The sequence below is a fragment of the Falco punctatus genome (assembly GCF_963210335.1).
Source record: "Falco punctatus genome assembly, chromosome: 3".
Taxonomy (NCBI): Eukaryota; Metazoa; Chordata; class Aves; order Falconiformes; family Falconidae; genus Falco; species Falco punctatus.
Window position 1 is genome coordinate 54,993,275 of NC_137582.1, and position 27,942 is coordinate 55,021,216.

General features: G+C 47.2%; 1 protein-coding gene across 8 annotated transcripts in view; it reads left to right on the forward strand.

The window, feature by feature from the left end:
- Positions 1–27,942, forward strand: part of KCTD1 (potassium channel tetramerization domain containing 1) — a 133,911-nt gene that overhangs the window by 102,634 nt on the left and 3,335 nt on the right. For all 8 annotated transcript variants that reach the window (XM_080382017.1, XM_080382016.1, XM_080382020.1 and 5 more), the window contains exon 5: positions 1–27,942. This exon is cut by the window's right edge and continues 3,335 nt beyond it. In XM_080382017.1, the coding sequence (XP_080238143.1) occupies positions 1–159 (159 nt within the window). In that variant the 3' untranslated portion in view covers positions 160–27,942.

Genomic DNA, 27,942 nt, shown 5'->3' on the forward strand with positions numbered 1-27,942 from the left:
GTACTTGAGAGGTTACAGCAAAGAGGGTTTGAGATTGTTGGCTCATGTGGAGGTGGCGTGGACTCTTCCCAATTCAGTGAATACGTACTGAGACGAGAACTCAGAAGGACATCTCGTGCACCCTCTGTCATTCGAATAAAGCAAGAGCCTCTGGACTAAAATGGACATGTTTCTTTATGACGAAAAAAAAAGGAAAAGAGAAAAAAAAGGGGGACGTTTCATGTGCAGTTTGGACTCCAAACAAATCCTGGAACTAAAATTGAATAAAAGACACATTTATATCAAATATAGAGACCACACCTGAATTCATATGGGAACATTTGGAATAGTAGTAATAATAATAATAACCTCAAGGTATAAAAGAAAAGACACACACACACACACACACACACATATATATTAAAAATATGTATGTATATGTATGTATGTACATATATATATGTATATATATGTCAAAGGGTAGGAAATGCAACAACAAAACAGTGGTAGATGAGGTTGGTGCTCTGATGGCCATTAAGTGTCCTAGGCCTTACTGGGGCCCACTTAACGGTGTACAAGCCATTACCATTGGGGGATACATCGACTACTCTTCACCCATTTTCCATTGCCAAACAGCCATCCACTTTTTAATGTGTACACACCTTGACTCAACTTTATTTGCATATGGAGGTTTATGGTCTTTTTTAGAGGTGGATGGGCAGGTGTTCAGGAGATGACCATCCATTGCATTGGAAAGCTAGTTGACTGAAATTTTTAATGTAGTTTGTACAGAAGTCGCACACTTTTTGTCTGCCCTCACAGATGTGAAAGGTTAACTTTTCTTTTGAATGAGGATTTTTGTTGTTTTTGTTTTGTTTTGTGTTTTTTCAAAGGGGGCCAGAATAATTAATATTTGGTAGAGATGCTCTGGTTTGAATCTGCTGCTTTCCTACAATTTTTTCAAATTTTATAATGTATTAAATACAATAAACTCTGTTTAAAATACTGAGGGTCTGATTTAAGCCAACAGGAGCAGAGAGGTGGGATTTAGCTCACTGCACTCCAGTGCACGGAGTGGCGGCCACTCCGGCAGGCAGTGGGCAGGCAGCGCTGCCCACGCACGGTGGAGTGAGTTAAAGGCAGCAGACGCCGTTGCGCGATCTGTCTGGTGTGCTGCACGTTGCTGGTCTTCCTTCAGCGCTATCCTTTTTAAGCTTTGTCCCTATTTGAAGAGGGGCTGTTGGTCAGGCTTAAAAATGACACCAGCTCAGCCCAGGGAAACCTGTCAAAAAATGGCACATGGTTCTGTAACCTTCAATGTCACAGTGAATAGTTGCATCCTTCCCTCTTGACTAAGGAGTTGGCAGCTCCAACTCTCCAAGCCCTTGCCCTACTGTGTGTTAGTCAGCCTGTTTGTTTTTAATGTCTTTTATTTCCCTTCTAAAGCTAGTGTTGTTCTGCCTAGAGAGTGAGATGGTCAACCCCTTGTGCTACCACCATTGGCTGCATTGCTCTTGGTAGCAGGCAGTAAGCTGATGTCCTGCATTAGATGTCCTGCGAGTTGTTCTCTTGCAGAGTCTTACCGAGGCCACCTCTGCAGCTTGGTTCGGGCTGGTGAGATTTTGCAAAGGCGCCACATCATGATAACACTGCACAGATTTGTTCACGGGTTGATGCTTTCACCACCTAAGATGCACCAGCAACTGCCACCTTTCCTCCAAAGTATCTTTTTATGCAATATTCCAGAATATGACTGTGTATTCATCCTAGTATGGAAGTTTCTATCAACGCAATGGTGCCGGTGTTCCATTCATTTTGGTGACACTTTGCTATTTATTTAAGAAAAGAAAAAAGAGAAATTGTTAAATACATGTAACAAGGTTTTTAATATAGTCTGATAACGAAAAAAAAAGAAAAAAAGCTTTCTGTTTTTTATTAAAAGATGTCAGAGGGCATCTTTTAATAACTTTCTGCCAGCACATATCAATGGTTTTGAAATTACTGAAATGTGGAAATGGGTGAGGGAGGGGGCTCTGAAAATTAAGGTTCATTAGCAGGTTATTAGATCTTCAATGTGATGCTGATCTGTCTATTCACAGTACTGAAACAGCTGCCTCATTGAAAATGCTTGTTTTCAATTAGCAGCAAGTAGTCCTCTTAAAAAATAAACAAATGCTTGCTCTTACTGCCCACAATTTGGTTGTTAGTTTGCAAAGAAATTGGAAAGCTAAAACCCTGGGAAATAAATATTTTTAACAGATCTTCAAACTCTTGGAAGTGGTATGAAATTTGTGATGTCAAAAAAGATGCCAGTCCCCATGGGTTGAGGGTATGTGGGTACCAGTGTAAGGCGACGTGGTGTTTCAGAGACTGTTTGCTGCAGAAACCCTCCCTGTGCTTCCAGGTGGAGCCTCACTTTCTGGGACCTCCACAGTGTACCTGGGGATATGTTTACACTGTCTGTTAAGCCCAAAGGTACTCTCACGTCCAGACCTGTCCTGCAAGCCACGGTGTTTACGTACAGGCATATGCTCCGGTGCAGGCTGGAGCCAGGGGTGCTGCAGCTCCGCTCCCTGCTGCTTGGCCAGCAGGTACCCCGAGCCTGCCTGGCCAGGAGCATCAGCAGCCTCAAGATTTGTCCCCCGGCACTGGCAGTGCCCACACCACCCACAGCCTTTGCGTAGGCTGGGTGTGGAGGCCAAGGAACTTTGCCGCTAATGCTTTTTGTTGTGTTGCTCCCAAAGCCAGCAGGCTGTGCTCAGCTGGTGGTTTTGCTTGCCCAGCGCATACCCCTCTGACTCAATGACACCGAGGATACCTCTGTGCTCCTCCCAAGTCCCCAGCTGGCTGACCACCCTCCCACCGAGCCTGCGTTCGTTGTTGATGGAGTCAAAAAATCACTTTGAGACCCCGAATGTAAATGTCTCTGCCATTATGACGTAGTCATGGAGTAAGAGGTCATGAATAAACAAATCAATGGCTGATGAAAAATATATGCGGGAATAAGCTAGATGTAGATTTTTAGAGAGCAAATGAGATTAGTCCTGTTTGCAACTGAGGCTTGTAACCATGTGTTTTTAAAATGTTCTTTAGAAAAGCTGATCAGCAGACAAATGAGCAATATATCCAGGAAGGGGAGAGTGGGGAGAACCAAGAAGGACCAGATTATGGTCAGCTCGTTTCTGGAGGTTAGTAATTTTGACATGTACAATAGCTTAAATTTATCTAATTTTTTATTAAAAAGTATGACTGCATTTCATGCTATCAGTGGTACTGTATTTAATAACAAGAGGAAGAGCTGCAGTGAACAGTAGCTGCCAATATTGTACTTCAGCAACTTGGTTAAGCTGATGCCAGGAGAGCTGCTGTGGACATGCAGAGATTGCAGATGCCACCTAACACCCCTTCCCACAACGAGACGCAGGCAGAGGTCTTCACCTTTTCTTTTGGTAATGTGAACACTGGATTGCTGTAATAACCGCGATCCCAGGGTTTAGTTCTTCCTCTGTTGCCTCCCTAGTGTACCAAACAGCTACATAATGCAAGTATGGATCCTGGCACGCTTGGATGGACCTTTAAACAGCGGGTGTCCCATTGAAGACTGAGTTAATTTACCCTGTGCTGGAGAAGGTGAAGTCCTGCTTAGTCACTAGGTTAATCTGTCTTTCCAGAAGCACTACTTGTAAGTATATGTTGATGATTTATTCTATCTCCAGGTAGTCTGGCCCGGTGAATGTTTTTCCTCTCCATTGCCACGTGTCCAGAAGAAAACTGATCATTTCATTGCTTGACTGGCACAAGCAGGTGCTTGTGATGTTTTGATGCTTTTTGATACCCAGTAGAATCCATGACGAAATCCAGTGGGGACAACGTACTACCCTCTGAAAACATGAAAGTTGAGCCACCCATTCAATTATTTTTCTTTATGCTAAACAGGCACTCATTTCAATTTGAAGAGAAACATTTTGTTCGTGAGTGTAATTTTTTGCAGCAACCTTTAAAAATTGATTGCTATACTAATTACAGGGTTTTTACTGTCACCCAAATGACTTGTCAAGTGTTATTTTTCTTTAATGTTCAATTTTTTGGGGACTTGGGGAAGGAAGGGTTTGATTTTGGGGGGTGAGAAAAGAATTTTTATTGACCAATGGTCGGTTTTTCAGAGAAATAAAAACATTTATTTCCATCTGTCATTTCTTGACTGCGGAATTCTATATTATGAATTATTTCTAGGGACAACTGGTATTTGTATGTCGGCATTCATGCTGCCTGAGGTTTATTTACAGTGGAAATGAAACCAAGACATCCTTAGGGCTGTAGACCAGTTGCTTTTTCTCAGACTTCAGTTTGAGTAGTTTATTATTTCTTGAGGGTCTGGAGGGATCGCCACCACCAAAAATCAATACGTTGTATCAGGTCTCTGTGTTGGCTTTGGCTACTACCGTGTTGATGTGGTTATTGAAGACCCCAAAACTGACTGAGCATTTGGGATCCTCTATTTGACATGGAAACCTCTAAAATTGTATTCGTACTCTTGCAAAAAAAGATGCAGGCACATAGTACAAAGGTTCATCCCCTTGTAAGCTGAGCTAGCTCTGCTAGTAGTAACCAGCATGCTAACATCGATGCTGGGGGGAAACACTAGTGCCTACCTGCTGAAGCATCTTCTGTTTGTGCAGATGAGCTCCAGAAATGGAAGTGTCCTCTGACAGATGGGGGAAAAGTCCGCTTTTTTCTTGAATCCGCGGGTTTTTTTTACACTTGTTGACTAAGGGCTTATATACGTTACTGAGCTCTGTGACCCTAAAATAATGAAAAGCATATTATTTTTCAGCTAATGTCAGATACTATGGGCCACATCCCATCTTCTGCCCTCTGTATTCATGGTGAACTTGCCTCACACCCAAGTTATGAGCAGAATTACAGATTAGTGTAATTCAGGGATTATGAGAAGAGGCATGGCCTGGTGATCGGCTCTCAGTATCATTGCATCAACAGCAACAGTATGTCATCTCTGTTGCTTCTTGTTGCTTCTACCAAATACACCATTTTCCACTGCAGGTCAGAGGAAGTGTGGTTTGATCAGACCCGTCTCTTGGCCCCATTGAAACTGTATGTCCGTGAGCTCTTCTCTCTGGAGAGGCTGTCGCTGGTGTGAACAGGCTGGGTTTGTGCCCCTTGGGGAGTGTGGGGTGTTGGTGGCCTTGCCCAGCCCAGTAAGCCCTGTCTCCTGGTCCTCAGAGCACAGCTGTGGCTTGCTGGTCTGAGGAGAGATGGAGGGAGGGAGATTTGTTTCTGTCCTCTGGAGTCTGGACTGAAACAATCTCATCTACAACACCAATGGTCATCTAGTTTCTGTTCTATTATGTGGCTTGTCAGTGTTATTAATTTTCCTCAGGAAAGTGCATAACGTGGGATGGCTGGCCTTGCCTGCTTGCTGTTAGGATGCAGTCTAAAGGGCAGGGCAGCGACCTGTTGGGTGGGCATTGATTTAAAACAGAAACTGCATGGGCTGAAGTCCCTTAAATGCCTGTACTGTACTTGTTCTGTCTCCAGTTCAAACCAGAGGGCTTAGCGAGTATCACCAGTGGATGTTTGATATTTCAAGAAATACCAAGAATGCCAAGAAATTGCAAAAACAAAAGACAAAACAGGCAGTGTGGACAGACCTTCTGAAGACGTGGAGCCATTATTTCACTAATCCCTGCCGCTTCTGAATAAATACTTCAGCTCTGAGTGGCTCACAATAAAAACACTTATTACCAGAAAATAACAAAAGTAGCTGTGCATTTTTGCCTTGCTTTCTCCAGTTCAGGAAGCTTGGGTTTTTTCTGCTTAGCGCTGTGCCTGGGCAGCTCAGGAGTGAGAATGTTGGCCATAACAGTGCTTGGTCTCTTCAAAGCATTGTAGAAACCTTCAATTAAGCATCTTTCTACCTGTAAGGGAAGAAGGTAGCAATAAGCTCATCTTGCAGCTGGGGAAGCTGAAGAGGCTCGACTTCCACCCAGCTGGGTGGCAAGCTGTGCTTCAGGAATCACGCTTAGCTGCCACCCTCTTTCACAACCCCTCTCGTAGTATGGAAAGAGGTTGGAATCAGTGAGGTACTATGACACATGGGTTTTTATAAGCTGAGGCTTGCAAGCTGTTTGAGCAAATACAAGGCGTCCCTGAGATGTCTGAATAAGCTTAGAAAGTAACACTACAACTGTGTTAGGCTTGATGTACCTTTGGGAATTTTTTTCTAATTCCTTCCCAAGTGAGAGGAAAAATAAATTAATTAATATTCCCTTCACCTTTCATGTTTTAAGTAGCGTCTACTGATGTCTTCATCTCCTTCCTCTGGCTCAGCTCTTCAGTAGTGACTAATTTTCTGTTTATGATGTTTCGGTTCCTTAACACAGAGTTCAGATATTACAGGGGAGGAGGGGAAATAGCAACAAAAAGCTCCAGTGCATTTTATGAAAAAGGTTTGGTCATTCATATAGTGGTCACAATAAAATTCTGATGCATGCCAGGATGGTCAGTGACAGGATTCTTCAGGTGTGGTTGCTGAGACAGGGCAAGGCACGTTGGCTCCCAGCTTCAAATGCTCCAAAATAAAAATGACAACAGCAGAAAACTAGGGCTCCAACCCTCACAGCTTATCTTCTGCCTTAAGCATCTGCTCCTCTTTCTTGCAGTTGTAGCCTTTAGATGAGTAGTTTAAAAGCTGTGCTATCATCTCCAGTGTAACCAGTGCAGCTATTCCAGGAGAAAGCTGCTTGGCTCAGAGACGGCTGTTCCACAGAAAAATTCTCTTCTGATGCATTATTGATAGATGTAAGTTAAAGCCATAAAGCTCGCAGCTTTATCGGGCAATATCTACTAAATCCTGGAAGCATGTAAGATAACCTAAATGTAATCTACTGCATACCAGCTCATTCAGTGATGGATAGCACAACAAAAGCAGAACTAATGAAAAATTAATGAAAACAGTTACTTCCATAAGAAAAATGATCTGTTTTCTCCCACCTTTGTATTGATTTTAACTGGCCCTGTAATTGGAAGTGTATAATTTTTTCCTAAGGTAAAGAGGATTGAGGGCCTGGGAGAGTGAGCATATAATTCTATTCATGTTTGTGACATACTTTCAGGCTACAAAAACAAAGCATTTTCCTTAGGATGTTGAGGCCGCCTGTGAATGCAGACTTCAAGCATATTTTCTCAGCTCAGGCAAACTGCCACGCTGGTTTGCCTGAAACCAGATACTGCATGAGCAGAGTACTTGCAGTACTTTGAAGGCTAGCGAGGAAGTAGAAAGAAACTATGTTTAAGAAAAAATCAAATATAGTGCATGTAACTTGGTAGTTTTAACATGTTTCATGCATTCAAGTTAATTCCCTATTGATCTGCCACTTTCTGAAAAGGAAAAATCCTTCAGTCCCTCTTTAGAGAGTGAATGAATGTTAGGCTCAGAGGAAGGATCTTCTGTGTTGGACCAAACCCATTGCACCACCTTTTGTGCACTGGTTTGGCAGTGAATTGGCTGTCACATGTAGTCTCACCGCCTTCTCACTAACAGGTTTAAACACAACTGTCTGTTCCTCTAAATTTAAAAAAGCATTTCTGTCTTCTTCACCATACAGCAGCAGAAATCAGTCAGACCTGTGACCGCTGTAAGCTCTACTTAAAATTATCCTTGAGTCTTTACCTGCTTAATGGTAATACATCCACTGAGCCCAAAGGGCACTGCTGAGATAATAAATTAATCAGAGTAGCGTATAGTTTGTTTTGGAAGGGAAAAATTGCATTTCTCAAAGTGTTTAGGAAGTGCTTCTTTCCTGTTCCCTGTTGTGCATGGTATGGGTCTTTTTTCTAATCTCTTCCATCAAAGACATGATATGGGGCCATATTGTGATGACAAGCTAAGAAGCAAGATTTTTCTGCATACATTGGTAGTAAATGTTACTCTTTGTCTTTTCCTAGCATCTTTTAGCTACCATGCCTTCATTTAAAATCTATTTTTTAACTTGAGAGATTTAGCCACATCCTTGTTGTTGCTTTTTTTGTTGTCTTTCTCATTGGCATGATAACAGCTGCAACACAAGATGAAACTCTTTCGATGCATGTCATTAAAAATTAGAGCATTTCCTTGTCCTCAGTGTTTGGCTTGGCTTTATTTTTGTTAGCAGTCTCAGCTGGCCCAGTCTCAGCTGGTGCTCCACACAGCAGATGTGGTGACTGATTGGCATGAGCGAGCAAGGGCCCCTTTGTAACGGTGCCCTCCCCGGCTCACTGGGCCTTGCTGCATGAGCGAGTGCTGCAAAGGCAGCACCAGGGAGGAGAAACCACGGCTGTAACCATCCAGCAGCGAGGGAGGGCTGCAGGCTGGGTCAGCCCCTGTACCTGCTGCTGGGGTCTGCCCAGGCTGCAGGGGTGGGAGGGGTGCTGCTGGCAAGGAGGTGTCCCAAGTGCCCAGCTCCCTTCTCCCTGCTCCACACAGGCAAATCCTCCGGGTGCCCTGGAGATACTCAAAAGCTGTCTGGACACAGTCCTGGGCAACTGGCTCGAGGTGGCCCTGCTCGAGCGGGGGGGATGGACAAGATGATCTCCAGAGGTCCCTTCCAATCTAAACCATTCTGTGTTCCTGTCATTTCCAGGAAGATTGGACTGACTGAGATGTGGAAGGTTTGTCAGGGAGAGTGCAATGCAGCCCTACCCTGCTACTTGGTGCCATCAAGGTCCTCTTCTTTTTGCAGAGTGATGCACCAGTAGCGCAAAAAATTTCCAGAGAGGCAGTACTGCTGGCTACAGAAGTGTGTGGCCAGGCTAGGAAAAGCACTATCTGCATGAAACAGCGTTACTGTAAACTTGGTGCTCACAGCACCTTGAATAAACCAGCAAGACTTGTCTCAAAAAATTACACTGGGGAAAGCAGGCTGGAGAAGGGTATCAAAGCTTGTCATGGAAAGGTGCGGGGGCTCCAAGGGTGCTGAGGAAGCACTTAAGGGTGTGAACGGGGCATTACTGGGACAGGCCAGCTGTGTCCCCGAGTGACAATTAGTGCATGCTTGAGTAGTTGGCTGGATGGAGGGCTCAGCCCTGGGTCCCAGTCCTGCCACTCTGCAGGGCAAGCTCAGCTCTGCAGTGGTGGGAGTAGTGTGTGGAAGGAAGAACGCTGTGAAAACAGGGAAGGGTCTTAGTGTGGGAAAACAAAGCTGTGAGCCAGGGGTCCTCAAACTACAGCCCGCGGGCTGGATACGGCCCCCCAGGGCCCTCAATCTGGCCCCCGGTATTTACAGACCCCCCCGCCGGGGGTTGGGGGGGAAACCAAGCAGCCGCAGATGACTGCCTGCCACTGCATCCACGCACCGGCCCCCTGGTTAAAAAGTGTGAGGACCCCTGCTGTAACCCATCAAAAATGGTTAACAGCAGTGTCACAAGTGAAGCATTTAGGATCACTGGCAACTCTGGTTTTAGGTCTGTATTTGGTGTGCTCCTTGTTAATTCAGGTTAGCGATGGCGAAATGTGGGAAAGATAAAATGATGGCAAGAAAAACGCACATGCAAGGTAGTGATTAGCACATACTTTTCTCGTAGCATGCCAGACAGAGAAGGACTGTAATTTGAGTGAAAGTGCATGGAGAAGATTATCTTGCTTGCTTTCATTCTTTGAAGAAGAAGAACTTAACTGTTACACCTGTTACTGCAGTAAAAAATAGAGGCCAGCCACCCTATGCTGGGCAAAACGGAAGAGACATCCTGAAAAAGTCTGTTCTGCTACAGATGATGTTCTTAGTGTTTTCTGCCATCATCTGTATATTAATTACAAAGTCAGTCTTCTGCCTGGCTGTCACTTTGTTCTGCCTTGCTCAACATGTGCTATGGACTGTAAGAAAGTTCATCAAAAGAAATAGAAACAATATATATATATATATTCAGAAACATTCATTATTTACACTAACACCTGGCTGTTTTTCTTAAAAATGTATATGCAGTCCATGTCTGTCCATTCCCCAACTTTGGCGTTCACCTGAGTTTTGAGAGAACCTGGGCAGGGCAGAGCCTGAGTAAAGGTTTGCTTTGGGAAGCGTGGGAAAGGAGAACTTCTCTGCTCCACGCAGAGGCATAAAGTGGATCCTCACTTGCAGGAAGAGCTCTTCTCCCAAGTGACAACTAGGAGCTCTCATGAAACAAGCATAAATAAAACCATAGCCTTTTCAGCAGCATCAGAAACAGAATAGTCTGCATGTATTCCCTCAAAAATAAAACACCAGCAGGGCAAAGGGCTTTCATGCTTCCTTGCAATTCTCAGAGACCCAAAGAGGCCACAAAGGCATCTCTTCCTCCAAGTGTCACTCTTAAGTTATACTGTTTATTCTTTCTGGAGCATCACAATTGTCTTGCATCTTCTTAAAAGTAAGATATCACTTCATTCTGCTTTCCTCCTCTTGTCATATGATCAGGGGTTTTAATTCTGTCCCCTTGTTTTTTTCAATCAAGATAAATCTTTTACAAATTTTTGTCAGTGGGGAACAGAATGGGATTTCAGTCCTAATGGGGGTTAAAAGCCATTGGGTGCCAGTGATGAGCTGGATGTAACAAACTATATTTAACATATAACTCATAGAAATTCTGTGAGCAGTGAAGCTGCAGTTCATAATTACATGACGTTGTTGCTGAAGAATGAACAAATGAACAGCAGAGCTCTCAGAAAGGTAGACCCAGTGCTCCTCACAGTTCCCTTGTGGGGCCCTGATTTGGGAAGGCATTTCAGGGTGTCCTTAGCTATTGGTGTGGTAGAATTTTAGTCTTCAGTTCAATGGGACATTTGCAATAATGAAACTGAACACATAATTCCATAACTCACCAAGATGAGACACAGATGCCTAAAGGAAAGAGGGGTGAGAAGACCCCAAAGTTCATTCCTCCTGATTTTTTGTTGTTGTTTGTTTTAATGATTGTAAGGCTCAATATTGATTTTTCAGCTCTGAAAAATTGAAGACATAGCATCTTCTTCTGCCATGTTCTCAATATGCTTAAAAAGAAAAATCACTCCATGACCACGTTTTTCCCCTATAAAAATGTGAGCAATTAACACAGCAGGTTCTCAGTTCAATATGTATAAGTTCTTGTAAAATATATATAATTGGTTTGGCAGACAGCAAATGCACCAACACAGGCATAAACCTTTTTATGAATCCATATGTAATACTGGATGTTGATGGATTATTACTACAGCAAGATGTCATGTGAAATAACTGATGCAGATGTACAGTAGCAAATTACTGGGTTTGCCATTTTCATTAAAAAGGGAAACAAACAAACAAAACCCCCTATTCACATTTCCATTATTTATTGAAGAACTTAAATGCACTCGCTGCTGGAGCATCTGGGTGTATTAAACAACTGAATTCAGTATCACATTAAGCTAAATTGCCCACAATGGGCAGCTGCCTCTTTTCACTGTTCTTAAAAGTCCAAAATGTGTTTTCTGAACCCGAGGCATTTGTCTCCTTGCCGAAGTGGTGTGCTGATGAGTATTCCACTGAAGGGAGGGGGAAGCAGAGGTGAAGCATGTCGCTCTGCTGCTAAGACCCTGCCCAACCTGTGGCCAAAAATTTCTGAGTGCAGGAGAGAGGACAGGAAGAGGAGGAGAGGTCAAAACTACACTCCCAGCTTCATATGCATGGACCTCGTTTAAAACCTGGCAGCCAAGGAGCATCGCATGTTGTCACTGAGCTGCCCTGCAGTTATGGGGCTGGGGCTGCGTGGAGAGCTGCCCTCCCGGGTTAGCTCAGCAACATCTCGAGCCGAGAGGCTCCCAAACACCTATGTGCTGTAGGGGTGTAGAGGCAGCACAGCACTGCAGCCCCTCAGCTGCCCCTGCAGGCCATGGGTACCCCCCGCCCCCCGGTGCTGGCGCACAGGCTGGGAGCAGCAGGGTGCTGCAAAGAGGAGTGTGCATGTGTGGGTCAGGGCAGGGGAGAACATGGTGGAGGAGCTACTTGGGTCTGCCCGGCTCACCGTGCTGCACACACCTACCCTGTGCTTCTCAGTCCTGCAGGAAGCCCTGAAGTCCCTTTGGAAAAAAGCAGGGCCTCCCACAGGACCTGCCCAGGCTTGGTCCCTGGGGCATGTCCAGCAAGGTGGACAAGAAAAGGGGACCCTCATCTGTTCCTTCCCTGCCCCGTTACCCTTGTGTCTTTTTCCATAGAGACCACAAGCAGCTCAGGCATTTTCCAGCCTCTCTGAAGGCATCAGTACTCCTCAGGGGTGTCTCTTCCTGTCATCGATGGGTCTCAGACCCCGATGTCAAAGCCCCTGGGTCTGTGTCCACACAGAGGATTTCCTGTGTTTCACAATGACGTTCCTCCACTTGTGTCCTCCTTTCATGTCTTCTTTGGCCTTTCCCTCATTCCAGAGTGGATTATCCCATTCATTTTCCCACCTTTTATATCTTCCTCCTTCCTTAGCCCATTTTTCATCATCTCTTTCCAGTCGTCTGTTTTCTTTCTTCTCCTATAATCCTGTACATTTGGATAATTTTCATTTGGAGTGTTTAGCATAACCACTAGATTTGTGTTTTAGCCTTGTTCAGCAGGTTAAAGGCTCCATTTTCTGTCTTAAGTTCTGCGTTTTCCTCTCCCTCTTAATATGTCAGGGGTTACAGACTTGGGATCCAGCTCAACTTCAGTGGAAAGCATCACCAGTGATTTCCATAGGAGCAGGGTGAAAACATTCAAAATGTTCCAATCTGAGAGGTTAAAACTAAGTGTCTGGGTTTGTCTATGGACAGATTTCCCAAACTATGCCATGCTTCCACCTTTCTAGCTCCAAAGGGACCTGTAAGTAGAAAGACCAACGCTTCTGAAAAGCAGGCCACGTTTCCTTAGGTTACAGATGACAGAGGCAGCATCCCACCTGGTTTGATCCAACACGTCAGAGCAGGGACCTTATCTCCAGCAAGCCTCTGCTAGGCATCATGCCCAGTCCTTCTGACACATTTCTATTTCCCAGTAGTATATTTGAAAGGAAGGAGAAAATCCTTTTTGCTCTCCAATTTCTTTCTGGAGCAGCTCATAGAGGTTCATGTGTTTCAGGCAACCCAGAAATGTCTGTCCCACCACCCAGCTTACCCACTCACACATGCCCTGGTTGTGGTGCTGCTCCACGGTAGTTTTTCTAAGCATGTGTACCCGGTAGACATGCTGTGGCCATCCCAAACCAATGGGCTATGATGGGTGAAGCCACGCATTCACATAGCTAATCTAGCAAAAAACCCTGTAACGTGCATTCAGTGATTTGAATTTATGCTAGAAAATATGCTTTTGCTGGTGGATTTATTGCATGATCCTGCTCTCTTCAGTCAGCAAACCAGGGATTGATGCGAGGGTTGCCCACAGGAAACCCTCTCAGTCTCTGCATAACCTGGGATGGCTGCACTGGCAAAGCACTGCTAATGCAGCCCTGGAAATAGGCAGCCCTGGCTGTTTCCAGCCTTGGTGTGTAGAAAGAAAGACTCCCACATTGTGCTCACATTCATATGTTCATATGTCAATGAAAAACATTCAGATGTTTTTTATTCTTCAGTTGCAAAACACTGCAGAAAAATAATCCAGACTGAATCTCAGGAGTGAAAGAAAAATGGAGCGGCAGCCGTTTTTGAGCGAGGCTTCTTTATCAAATGCTATCTGTTCAAACCCCTTCTGTTCGGTAGGAAACATCCCACTAGAAAGGTCCCCCATTTCCAGCTTATCTCTTCTGCAGTTGTCATTGTACTGCTCATCGTTTGTGAAGTTACCGGCACCTGTGTCTCCCCACGGTTCGATCTTGAGGCTCCCACTGTTTATTTCAATGTAAATATTTTTTTGTTGAGAAACAAAAGGGCTGGAAAAAAGGAGGTTATGGGAATATTCAGAATGAGATAAGGAATCTGAGGCAGAAAAGAACACACCAATTACCTCAGCTCACACGCTCATCTGCCAGATGAAACCAGTTTTACCGGCTGTTGCCCAAAGGCAAAACACCATGGGGCTTCTGATGTCATGTTGGCCTTTGGTTATGAGCCCGGGTAAATGGGTACCTGGCAGAGAGAGAAAAAGGGCTGTGCTGCTTAATGCCAGCTTCATCTATTTATGTTCGTCTAGCATCAATTAAAAACATCTCTGTCTCATTCTGCCTGCCTTCCTGCCCGCCTGCCTGCTAGCGTGGTATTGGTTTTCTTTCCATAACACTGTAGATTGCCTTGCCTCACAGTTTACAACAGCGAGAGTTGGCGTTCGCCTCTGGCAGGGCAAAGGACGAGAAACCATTTCACTCCCATACTACGTTTCCTCTGCTCTGTCTCCGCACAGCACAGTGAAGGTGTTTGATGTGCTGGTTATCGTGGAGGGGTGATATACAAGGCCAGGGCTGCTGTTAATTTGCAGTGCTTCAATAGCATTAGATTTTCCTTAGGATTTAAATTGAATTGGTGGCATTACTGGGACAGTATAGTGCTGTAGATCTGAACTGTGTTCCGTGCATTCATCTGTCTTTTTTCTTTATTATATTAACCTTCTTTTTCTTCCTTTTTTTTTTTCCTTTTTATATCAGCAAGACCCAGTGAAGCAGACTTTATGTTGCAATAATTCTGCATGTTTTGGTTATAAATATCCTGAAGCAAAGTTAAGGTTTTTTTTCATATAACTATCAAAGCAAGTGTCTGCTTCAGCACAGAGTGAAAGGGACGTTTTGCACATAAAAGCTCATCAGTGGGTGGTAAACAGCTTTTGTCCTAATACATATTGCAAATATTCTGCTGCAGCACAGACTGATGGCTTTGGTGAAATTGGTAGCATCTGACTGAGATGCAACAGTTCCCTGTGCTAGTTGCTATCGTGGGAGCCTAACCAGGGTCTGAGCACTCAAGGAATCTCAGGAAAATCAAGTCTTTTGTCTGTTGCACTACAAAAGGCACCTCTCGCGTTTTAAATTTCCAGTTGTCTCCTTGAGAGCAAATAATGCCACAAAGCAATTTAAAAACAGAGGAGGTAAAAATCAGTAACTTCAGCAATAGCAGCACAGACAGTTTCTTCCATCGCAATCTCCCATCTAGATTTTCTGAGCAGACTTGTGATTTCAGCGGCTGCCTTGGCAGGTGCCCAGTGTGATGCACCTGAAAGCAGCCAGGCTGTCTGAGCTGATGCACAATGGTTTCAGAAAATCAGAGCTCTTCAGGAGTTCTCGAGTCGATCATCAAAAACTACTAAACATTTCACATTTTTCTTCTTCCTCAGTATTGCACACCCTCAGAACAGCAAACGCTTTGAGATCTGAAGTCAACACAACGTCACTGGTATATCACTGGATTGCAACAACATATATTTGAAGGGATGTTTTAAAGCAGTCTGCAGTGCTGGAAGGCGGCTTTTTCTGTACTGCTTCTAGCAAGGATGTGCTGATCTGAGCACTCAGTAGCATGATTTATTTATTAGAATTTCATACCTTTTTTTTTTTCTCACCATTGACACAGGATTAAAATTAAACATCCTTAAATGCATGAGATGAAAGTGTAGCTTAGCTAATTCAGGTACGTCTGTATTAGATACATGTGCAAGCAATTGCTCTCCACTGGCTTGGTCTCGCCTTCGTGTACAGGCAAAACTCCTCCAAGACGCCTCGCCCAAGTCGGAGGTTCAGATGAACCACGACTGTGCCTGGAGGTGGCAGCGACTGGACTAGGCCAGGGCAAACCTTTGCAGCCTTCGATTCCCCGAAAACCGCAGCAATAGCTGTCACTGGTACCAAGGGGGGATGCCTTTAAGGCTGAGGTGCGGTGCTTGGGAATGCATCGTGTTCGTGGTTCCGGCACTTCACCTGCTGAACAGAGTGCTGTGCCAACAAGCATTAAAGCTTGATAACTCACCTCATTGCACACTGGTGAAGAGGAGATGTGTTTTTGGGTCATGCACCTGCGTGGCTGCTGAGCGCTGCTCTCCAGTGCTGCCCAGAGGCCCCGGGAACGCCAGTGCTGGAGAAGCCTAGCCAGGCAAGAGGCATCTCCACGAGTGACTGTGGTGCAGTGGGGGGTTTTAAAATCGTAGGAGCACTGAAGCAAAACTCAATGCATTGGCAGAGAATGGAGTTTGCGTTCAAAGACCTGTTAGAGGTGTGCTGAGCCGAGGACGACGCTTCAGCATGCGCAGATTTTGCACAATCTCCCCGGGTAAGCATGGGAGTGCCAAGGAAGGCTGTGCTGGAGGCACAAGACAGCCACTCGCAGCACAGCCTGTGATCATTTGGGCTGACTCTACTTCACATTAAGACTTTGCTCATAGCAGTTACTAAGTCTTAGGCTGAGGGAAATGGTGGTACCTTACAGTGGTGTCATCCCTTGGTGCTGTCTCCCCTGCAGACAGTCCAGGCAGGTGGAAAGCATCTAACTGGGTGTCCTACTGCTGGTGCACAGCGACACCTCACAGGATGACATTGTGGGAAGCCAAAATGCTGATAGCAGCCCTGGAGACACACAGGACCTGGGAGAGAGAAGGGAAAGCATCCCCCACCAGAGGTTCACTGTCAGGGAGGCACCGCTGACTGCCTTGGGTGCTGGGAAAGGAGCAGGCACATGCAGAAACCTGGCTGGCAGGGAATGCATCAGATGTAGAGCGAAGGGTCTCCTTGCCTCATGCCACTGCCATGGGGACCCAGTGAAAAACACTGCTGGGCCAGACTGCTGCTGCAAGCAGGTTACATTCTACTGCTCTGTCATTGAAGTATCTCTTGCTACATTGAGAGCACCTACTTGAGTGTCTGGGCTTACAGGCGTGAGTTTGAGTTTATGGTTTGAATAGGACAGATAGGGGAAAAGGTCTCCAGGAGATACCACCTGCTTTCCAGGGAGGTGGTTTGCCTGAGGCTCTGCTTCCCTTGGGGCCTCTGCCGCCCTTGCAGTGGGGGAGAGGGGTGGGAGGTGGTCACCCATCCTGGCCATGGGTAAAGTGTTCTGCTAGTCTTTTGCTGATGGATGTGGTATGGAGAAGTTGGAGTCAGGCAAGCTGGTGTAGTGGTTTGTGATGTACTACAAGCACGCATGGTGCAGAGTTACTTGGACTAAGTAGAGTCTGAAAGGGCCTTGTCAGGGATGTAAAGTGGTTTTTTTTGGGGAAAAGTGTTGCCTACAAGGGCCCCTAAGCTTTGCAAAGCATGGAGGTGATCACAGTGCTCTGAAAGGAGCAGGAGGGACTCTGGTGGAAAGTGGGGTCTGCTCGCTCTGCCAGGGGGACTACACAGCATCCAGCAGACCAGTGCATATGTGGGCATCAGGGGAAAGCCCCTGTAGCATTATCTAAAAGCTGAAAGCTTCCCCAGCAAGGATGATGAAGGAGAGATGAGGTATACTTGCTGGAAATACCATTGAATGCACCTTGTTGCCTTTTACACCAGCTGCTTTGAAACACAGCCTCCTCTTGCATGCAACCAGCTATAAAAGCAAGGTCTGCTTTATCCTTCAGACTGCCCAGTTTCCCTTCTTTTGAGACAACTAACTTTGTCGATTGTTCTCTATGCATATGTTATGTGGTGACATGTGATGTAGTGACAACACTGAAACCAGCTGCCCTGTTCTCAAGGTTTTCCAAGGTTTGGAAAAGTGGCCTGGAATGAAAGCTATTGTAGCAAAGACCTTCACACATGGGTTGGTTGGTTGGTGGTTACAGAGTACGAAGGGACGAGCTCGGGCAGTTTTATTGCAAACGCTGTGGTCAAGGTTATGGTGTAGATGTTGAGGTGTCCTCGTACATGAAGCACAAATCACACAATAGGAGAAGCAGCCATGTTACCAATGCTTGCAGAAGCGTAATGTATATGAAAGTACTTCTAGTGCTTCCATCTCCGAGAAGTAAACAGAAAGTAAAATGTGCTCTAAGTTTACACACAGAGAATCATTAACTTTGTATAGTTAGGGACTAGAGGGAGGGAGGGAAGGGGGATTTTTGGTAGTTTTTTTTTTCTTTTTTCTTTTTTTTTTTTTTTTTTTTTGCCCTGGGCAAAATTTTCAACATTAACTAATTAATGTTTATAAAGCACTTTGCATATATAGTGCCTTTCATCAGGGGATCTCCAAGTATTAGATTATATTATCTTGAAGGCCCCAGGCCTGTGCATACTAGCCCTATAAAGTATTAGCCTTATAAACTTCAGTAATTCACTTTGGGTTTTTTCTGAGATATTTTTTTCATTGGGTTTTTAATCTTCCCTCTATGGAAAATGTGCCGAGCATTTTGGCTGTGTAGGTAAAAAGGCGGTAGAAAGGGTGGTGTCAGCCAGAATGACCATATGAAAAACCAGAGCCCCATCATGCACTTCTCAAATCCTCTTAATTGCTGGAGTTGGGGAGTAGCAACCGTGCCAAGCTTAAACTGAACTGTAAATCCCACACGTCAAGTAGGGATCAGCAGAAGGCATCATCACTGGTGGGGGAAGCAGCTCTGATATTTGCTCTGCATTACCTGGTAATGACAGCTGGGACAGGGAAAGAAAGGGAGTCCTCTGATCTCTAGCAGCATCAGGAGGCAAACAAGCTCTGGCATGGGGGCAAGCTGGTGGTTCTTCTGTATCGCATTAAGATTCTGTTAACTGATGGCTGGGAGCTGGGAACCCAACGATGGACATGAAATTGTCCATCTTTATAGCCCATCTGGAGTGTCTCTGTTGCTGTCACCCTCCCGGGTGGAGGCAGAAGGCAGAGTACCCCAAAGCCACGCCAACAGGAGTGAATCTCCCATGTGTTAAATCTCAAGAGCCTGCTTGGGCGTGGGCTCAGTGGATGACTCAGACAATTACTTAACAATAGCTGGTTGCGTGAGTTGGCAGGGATGTAGCCAGGTTCACAATGGAAAAAATGTGTGGGCATCTCGGCTTCAGTGAAACACATGGGGAGCAGACTTGCTGCTGCATGCAGGAGCTACCAACAGAGAAAGCAGGGCCTTGGGGAGCAGAAACTTGACTGGGACAGCCTTGTCTTTGCCCTTACTTGCACAACTTACAGGTGGAATTCCCCCAGCTGAATTTAGCTGGGTAAGGGCTGCTGCTCTGAGGGCAAAGACTGAGCAACAAATCCAGTCTTTCGAAGACTCAGCGGTATTCAGAAATCAAGAATGGAACCTTCCTCTCCAAGGCCATCTTGCCCAGACCAAAGTACCCTTGTGAGCAGCAGAAGTTCACAGCGAAGGGTGGAAAATCCCTCCCCTTCAAAGGAGAAGGAGAGTTCAGCAAGCCGACGGCACATGTAGCTAAAACCAGACAGGTATTTATTCATAAAAACAACCTGAGAGCTCTTCCAGAGCCTGCACACATTGAAGAACTTGATGGGAAGCTTGGGCTGAGTAAAAGCACTCCCTGCTCATAGGCTGATATTTGGAGTTCCAAAATAACCACTGCCTGTGATTCCCAGGGAAAAGGCAGCTGGGAGAAGTGTGCAAGGGGGCTGCAGGGAATGGCTCACCAGCCGGACCGCGGGCAGCGTCTAGACGTGGAAAGTCATACCAGGAAACTGAGCAAGTAGGATTCACTTGCCAGGCTTGCAATGCGGACAAGAGGCTTAGGAGGATAAGCCTTGCAGCCCGCACTGTGCACTCCCAGTCCTGAGGAAGAGTGGGAACCCCCGGACAGGTGCTTACTGTGCTGATCTAGAGCAGCATTTGGATGGAGATGCAGCTGTAGCACAGGTCTTGCTGGCAGGGAACAGCCAGAGATGGCTTTGCTGTGGAGCTCCACATTCCCTATCCCTGGAGAGCGAGTGCTGTGAGAGACTGGGAGGCCCACATGTTGTGTTGGCAGGGCTCCTAGGAAGCACGGTCCACGTGGACTGCTCTGTTGTGGCAAGCAGGAGAGTGTTGCGAGGGCCAGCTGTGGGCTGAGAGTGAAGAGAGAGCTAACTTTCCCCTATGGAGACACCACAGCGCAGAGTTGGCCTGGGAGCAACCGAAGATCTTGTCACCTTGCTCCAACCAACAGTATAGGTTGATGTACCATATGTGACCCCAGTGAGCATTAAGAAGGACTTCTGGTCTTCTACCTCCCTCTCAGTCAGCTGTGGTTGAAGAGAAAATGGGAGAAGCAAGAACTACGTTGTGGTATGGCTAGGTCTGTCCTCTTAGGCTTTGATGGTGCTCTTTTCCTGGGCTCTTCGTATGTGCTGGGCTCATTTTTTTCCTTTAGCTTCTCCTGCACTACACACACTGTGTTCGTCTCCCACTAGCAAGTGCATATTTATATTGGCAAATGAGACCATCTACCAGATAAAGGGCCTCTAACAAGGCAAGCAGGCACATTTACAAAGCGCTGCTGCTGCTGGCTGTGCATGTACGTGTTATTCTCACCTCTTCTTTGATGTAGACAATTCAGTTATGGGTCAGGCTAATATGCCTGGTCCTTCGGGCCAGGATACTCCCACGCTTGCTTGCTGTGCAGCAGGAGGGAGTGCTTGGTGCCATTGGCATTACCTCCAGCCTAGGGCAAGAGTGGATTAATTCATGCTCATCAATAGGGAGCGGGACATCTTTTCCCTTTCACTAAACTCAGGAAGCAGACTTTGCCGCACCAGGCCCTGGAGAGCCTGGAGCTGGGCATGACAGCTTAGTAGCTATAAAGAAAGCAGCCGTGAGTCATTCCTGCCTTGGAAGCCGACCTGCTCCTGCTCATGAGCTACCGTTGCAGGAGCTCCTGTTAGACATGAGTGGTTTCACTGCCCTCCGATTGCTGCGTCTGCCCATCGGGTTGGAAGTCACCTGCATTCCTCTTCCATGGGTGTGTGGGATAAGTGCTTTGGAGCAAAATACAATGCTTGGCTTTGAAAGAGGAAGGCTGTGAGGTCTTATCCGCTGCATAGCCGCAGCTCCACCCCTCACCAAAGCAGGTGCACTGCCAACTGCAGACTTCAGCTTCAGCAGGTTTGGGAGAACTGGGGCTCTTTTGTTGCTCTTCCCATTTGCATACAATTCCCTCCAACTCCTGAATCCTCTCCCTGCGACATGTAATTTGCCTACCTGACAGGAGCTTGGGAAATGCCATGCAGCCTGGGATTTCCCCACGTTTCACACTAATGAGTCCTGATGGGTACACTCCTATAACTGTGAGCTGGGACGTAAAAGCAGCAAGGGGGCAACACACAAAGATGAGAGTGGCTTCTGCTGAAGCAGAAGAGATGTTGGTCCAGTGCAGGGAGGCAACGCTAGTATGCATAGGCTTGGGAAGACCATCTCATGGTGCTGTGTAGGCAATCGTCCTTGGGAGTCCTCTCCCACGGAGGCCATCCTGGTGGTCCTGCAGTGTGAACAGCTGTAGCACAACCAAAGAGTTTTCAAGGACCAGCCCTGTGGCCCTGACAGTGTCTGAGGGACTCCAGAGGGATAGACAAGAAAGGACTTGCAGCAAAGCTGACTCTGCAAGGCTGAGTTGGGCAACAGCAGTTTAGATCAGCTACAGATCTAGAGGCCCTCAAGTGAGGCAGGAGACAGGGGAAGCTTCCCTCTCCTGCCAGCACACCCGTATTTGGAGGTGTGGGTGAAGGCTGTTTGCTGCCCCTAGGGGCTCAGGCACCAACAGATGGGGCGACTTAGCACTGGCGAAGTTCGCCACAGCACTCTCTTCTCAGGTTTTGGGTGACTTTGGGGGGAGAAAGTATGAATTTGTACCCCCAGATAAAACACCTTCAGCTCTGTCTTGTAGTGAGCTCTTGCATCATGTGAAAAGCAATTCATGTCCCTCCAAAACAGACGTTGCGGGCAACTCTCCCTCCCTCTGGCAGCGCTGCTTTGGCTTTATGGCCTCGGCTATGTACATCTTTGAACTATTCAAAGCAGTGGTTCTCTCTTACTAAAGCCTCTGGGACAAAATAGAGATGACACTTCCTCACCATCTATCCATGGGGAAAAGACTGACCCTGGTGCAAGTGGCTGCTGTTCTCCACTGTGGCAAGATAAGCACAGGGGCTTGGCCGTCCTTCCAGGCAGCTCAGCAGGGACGCGAGGGAGCGGCAGCGATGCCCCACAGCATGGGAGAACACTGCAGTGAGGCAGCCTTAGGGGACTGGGCAGGTGGGATGGCTCCAGCACAGGGAGCATGGGTTCCTATAAGCATGTGTAATCCTCGACTCCAGCCGATCAGCGCTCTATCCCCAGAGGAGGGCATGCAGCTTCCCCTAGAGCATTGAAAACACGGAGGGAAATACCCTTCAGAAACTGTTAAGATTCCATATTTGAAATTTAGACCACCAGTCTTGTGATTCCTGGAGATCTGATTCGTGCTTTTTGAACGTGTGGGTTTGGCAGTCCTGTGCTTGCACTTACAGCCATTTCCCAACTCCTTATTTTCCCCAGAGGTGTTCTTACTTTTCCCTTTTTCACTCTTGTATACATGAAATAAACTGCTTGGGGGTTAGGGGAGTTGTTACCAACAGCAAAACTCATCTATTAAATTCACAGTGAGCTGCTCACTAAACAACAACAAAAAAATTCCATCACAACTTTATAGTCTAAAATAACCACAGCAGATTGGAGCGACTCCTCCCCACTCTTGCTTTGCCTTGGGGCAGGACGGGCTGGGAGAGGGCTCCTCTCCCCAAGGAACAGCAGGAAAATGCTGTCCCCCCACTGCAGCCGTGCTGGGGGTGGCGGACAAGCCTTGGACTGTTACGGTGAACATGACCTGTCTGTCGCCATGTGTTTCTGGGGGAAAGCCGAGCTTCTGCCCCATCAGCTGCTCTGGGGAGGGAGGTCTGGGGTACATGCAGGCACATATGCCCTAGGAGAGCATCTAAGGGCCTCTCCCGGGGTCACTAAAAGAAGATGGTTTTGTTTTGGGAAATAAAGTGTGATGGTTTTGGACCCATATTCAGTCAGGCATCAAAAACCCGTGTTTTTACTTCTTAAAGACTTTCTCCATCCAGTTGTGGCAGGGACTGTATCTTTATTGCTGTAGATATCTATCAGGGGCATAAGTGCTACCTCAGCTCAAAGAAAGAGTATTAATTATCCAGAGCCTGTGCTAAGCACCATTTGCATTCCCATAGACAGCCTGCTACTGGCGCGATAGAAGGCAAAATCCCACACCCATGGGAGTGGAGACTGTTTTCCATTCCCTGCAAGGGATCCCTGCCCACTGGAAGGCAGAACAGCAGTCAGGGAGCAAAAGGGAGTCCCACTGCGAGGGAGAGGGTTTGCAGGGTGCCAGCCCTGAACTGGGCAGCAGCATGGTCTGAGCATGTAGGGCCAGGCGCAGGAGGTGCTATGAGGTGTGGCCGGCCTTGTTGGTAGGTTTGGGACTTGCAGCCAATTTCAGGAGAGGGCTTCATTATGGTAACTATTAGGGAGGTATAAATAGCCCCGGCTACTCTGGGACTCCACTGCTTCAAGCAACGTGCCAAGTAGATCCCCAGAGGATGGCCTATCAGGAAGGGGAACTACCAAAACTAGATGGAGGGAAATCCCCGGGGCTTTAGCTGCTAAGAAGCGAGGGGTTCCTTCTCACAGCATTCATTGTGATGCCGCAGAAGCCCAACAAGAGCAAGTTTTTACTGGCATTGCGGCAAAGGAGGCATCTGAAAGGGAACAGCTTAATAACCTAAAACCACTGCAGCTGCCTGGGACAGCCCGCCTCCTTTCTGCAATAGTCACACACAGGGGTCTAGGAAAGGAAAACCGCTCCACACCAGCTGTCCTCCCCTGTAGAAAAGGGAACCTGCATCTCCAACACCTTAGGAAGCCAGAGATGATGGTGGAGCTAGCAATCCTCAAGGCTTTCCAGAAGTCATGTTCAAGATTTGGAAGCTCTTGAAAGGGCAAGGACAACAGGAGCAATGCTGCCTAGTCATAAATAAAGACCAAGGGAAGAGACAACAACTGAGCCCTATTTTAGCCCTGTTGAATTTGATTTAATGTCTCAGCACATCCAGGGGGTCTCCAGGTGCTCACAATTTCTGCCTGTGTAGAGGACAACAGGTTTGCAATTGAGATCTGTGAGCCATTAGCCCACATAAGTGGCAGCTGAGGAGCCGTTTGTGCAGGAGATGTCTCCTATGGAAGGCAGTCAAAGCAGTGAGCTTGAAGAAGGTTGGGAAGAGGTGGCAGTCATCTAAGGGAAACAGATTATTTGAGCGATGAGGAGGAGAACCGGAGCAGCCATGGAAGCTGAAGAGGAAGGCCAGCTTTTGGGAAGAGCAGAAGTGCCCAACAAGCTGTGCAAGACGAGGGTGGGAGCACTCGGTCTGGACGTTGCCTGGCCATGAGGACTTCACTCGGGTTTCACCTGAGTACAGAAGTTAAAGCCAGACCAGAGGGTGCCTGGATGAAGCAGATAGTTCACTCCATGTTTACAAACTGTTCCCAGGGCTTAAAACACTGAGAAAGGGCAGTGGCCAGGGAGAGCAGCAAGGGAAGGCAGGAAGCGCTACAGTGTACTTTTGCACAAGCATGGGGGCAAAACACAAAACTAAGGAGGCTGTGGGGTAAAAGGGAGGTGGGAAGGAGATCCGACACCGCAGAAACCACTGGAGGGGATGAAAGGCAAGAGTGGGAAAGATGAACTGGGCCACTACACCTGCACCTCAGCCAGAGGCATCCAGGGATCTTCCTTCGAAAAGCCAAGGAGCACTTGTGCTACATCTCAGTGTCAGGAGCTTGAGCGCCTTACATGGCCCATGATGGAGACTGGCTCGTGGAGGAGACCTTCTCAACATGGGGCACGTCTGAGGAGGCTGACCATACAGTGCCATGACGGATCAAGGAGCACTCAGGGGGCTCGGTCAGCCCAACGATAGCTCGAAGCCCCCGCAGCCAGGCCTCCCACCCACCCGCCTCCAAGGCCACCCTCTGGCCAAGGGCCACCGGACCCCAGCCTGGCGCGCAGGGCAGTCCCGCAGCAGCTCGGTGGGCCCCTGGCAGGCTGGGCTGGGCCAGGCATGCCCGGCGGCCCCAGGGCAGCAGGGCGGTGCTGGATCCTCCGGGCCCTCCGCCAAGCAGGAGGCTTCCCAAAGGCACCTCTGCCAGCGCAGCCCCACCGCCCTTCCCGGCACCAGGTCCCTGCGCAGGGGCCACGGGCAAGTTGCCGCCAGTTCCCACCAGCCATTGCCCCCATGCCACCCACCCTGCCCGAACCCTAGGCTGCTTCGACTTCTAGGTGCTGAAGTGCTGCCCAAGGCAGGTGGCCCCTATACAGAGTTTTAAATCCCTCCTTGAGCAGAAACCTGTGTTTCTCAGGGGAGGGGGAAATCACCAAAAGAGGCAGCACCCTGTCCCCGGACCCTGCAAGGGCTGGGCTGTGCCCCCCGGCTTCCTCCCTTGAGGGATGCTGACCCTGAGGTCAGCTCGGCCTCCCCGCTCCCAGCTGCCGTCAGAAGCACAGCTGCAGCTCAGGACTGCAAAAGTGTAGCCTGTTACAGAAAAAAAAAGCCTGAAAAGGCAGCTGTCTACCTCAGGAGGTGGAGGAGCCTCACCCAGGTATAGGAGGTCTGGAACAGTTGGGTCCCTGCAAAGTTTTCTGAAGTTTTGACTTGATCAAGACTATAGAGAGAAAAAAAGAAGAGGAAAAAAAAAAAGCCTCCTGACTCACTCTCTTCCCAACACTGCCCTAGCCCAGGGCATTTTCCCTGCCTTGGGAAGTGTTGCAAAATTTGAGCTTGCCCTGGAGGTATCTTTCACTAATTACTGGATATCCTGGTTTTGTGTAAGGACACAGGCAGAACCTTCCCACAGGTTCTTCTTTACGGCATGGGAAAAAAAACTCGAAACACTGATTTCTGTTTCAGCATCCCCAGCAGACTGCTGTGAAGGGCTGATGGCACACTCGAGGGGATCTCTTTCTGGAGCCATCCTCCCCAGCTCTGGGGCATCACTCACCAACAGTTTCTAAGAAGCAAGAAATTTCAAAGGCAAAACCAACCTTACTTTTAATATTTGCCCTCTGTGCCTGAAGTTTGGGTCACTTTCAATTTTTTTCCCCTGTAATAAAGAAGGTTAAAGCTTTCAAATTAGAAGCAAAGACGCTGTGTGAGATGAGGCCTGTTTGAGTTCGCACCACCTGCCAGCCGTGCTGCAAAGGGCTAATGAATCAGCTGGTGAAAGGCAGGGCGCAGAAAATTACAGCCCTGGCCCTGACAAGAGGGAGCACAACCCTGATTACCGTATCGGCTCGACACAAGGCAGGTGCTCACACGGCCCGTAAGCCTCCATCCACGGTTTATTCACATTGGTAGAGGAAAATTGCTTCAGGTCTGAGATGCTGAATAGCCCATGCTGTATCTACACAGCTTCTGGTATCTACTGTATCTACACAGCTGCTGCTCATTCCAGCCTCTTCCTTCAGCATCAGTCAGGCCACCGACTCCTGTGGACAGCACACGTGCCCCCGTCCTGCATCCCGCAGTGCTTCAGCGCTACGGCTGGACCTCAGCAGTGGGCTGCAGCTGGCAATAATCCTTCTTGCCACCCCTTCAAAGAGAGAATGAGCTGATTGCGGAGGATTTCTCCAAATTTTAAGAGACATGAAGTTAAGAATGAAAACTGCATTGAAAAGGCACCAATGATTCCAGGATTTCTTCCTTAATAAGTCTGCTTCATTAAATACATAGCATGCATACACATACCCACCTACTTTGATGGATTTCTTTTTTTTTCTAGAAAGGCCCTTTTTTGTAGTTTCTGTAAATGAAAGCCTCTGCCAGAATGCATGTAAAGGTATCACTGAAGCTCCTGGAGAAAGGAGCAAGCTCTGTCTTTGACCCTCCGAGTACCTTCTTCTTTTCCTACCATCCCTTCTTGAGAAGTCCTGCTGATCAGCTCTTCAGGGGAGTCTTTATTCTCTGCCCAATTTTGCACAAAGGTATCAAAGGATTTTAAGATATTAAAACTTGCAACCTCTTCAGGAATTTGTCTTCTTCCTTCCTCTCTGCTTGTTGCTGCAGTTTCACACCTGGGAGCTGTTATAACTCAGTCTTTACAAGTGCTGTATTACTTTTAAAAAGTTACTTAGCCATTCTTATACACACAGAGTACACATACATTCATTCATAATTACTTGAAAAAAATACTCCCCCCTCCTCCTTTCCAGCTTCTAAGGACAGAAATAAGAAACACCTTCAAATAACTGTAAATACTAAACCCCATCATGCTAAACACTTCAAAGTGAAAGTGCAAATATCTCAAGAAGCTTGGGGAACTACATATAATTATGAATTAACTCTCAAAAACAGATACAGATGATCTGTCAGATAATTCTTCCTTCCAAATAGATTTAAAAATAATATTCCCTGTGATCTGGTGGAGAGAGGAACTGCTTCCCAATGACTGCAGTTCTTCAAGTAAAGCCTGTGGAGCAGGACCACGCATGCCAAGCTGCTGAGATGAAGATGACTTTTTGCCTTAGCAGTACCCACGTAAGAAGACCCCCTTTGCTCCCTCCCACCAAGGCTCAGACCCAGGGGGAGCAGCCTTTCAGTGACAGTACTGAGGGGCAGAGCCCTGGAGAAACAAGTACTGGCACCCCAGTGCAGGTCCTGATACCACCGAGCGTCCACCTGAATCACAGAAGACACGGCTTTACACCCCTTCCTACTTCTGAAGAAGAAACAGACTGAAGAGGAGATACCTGGAAGAGTTGTGGGACTGTGAAATGGGGGCTGGGGAAGAGAACACATGACTGGCTCTGATGAGGTCTCCTGCAGAAACCCTTAGGTGGCTCTGACAGGGAAACATCCCTTGGAAGGTAGGACGTACCTACTGCTGCAAGGACCTTGCAGAAAACTCTCGACTGAAGTAGGACTTAACAGTAGAAGTCTTGGCCACAATGAAACACAAACTGCCTGTGAGGATCTGCTCCCTGCACAGAAAGTAGCAACCTCAGGGCTGACGTGACCTGCACTACCACCACCTCCTTCCACTCCAGAATAGCCATTCAACTTTGAAGTTCAGGATGGAGATCCTCCTTTTCCTCCCTTCTTCATAG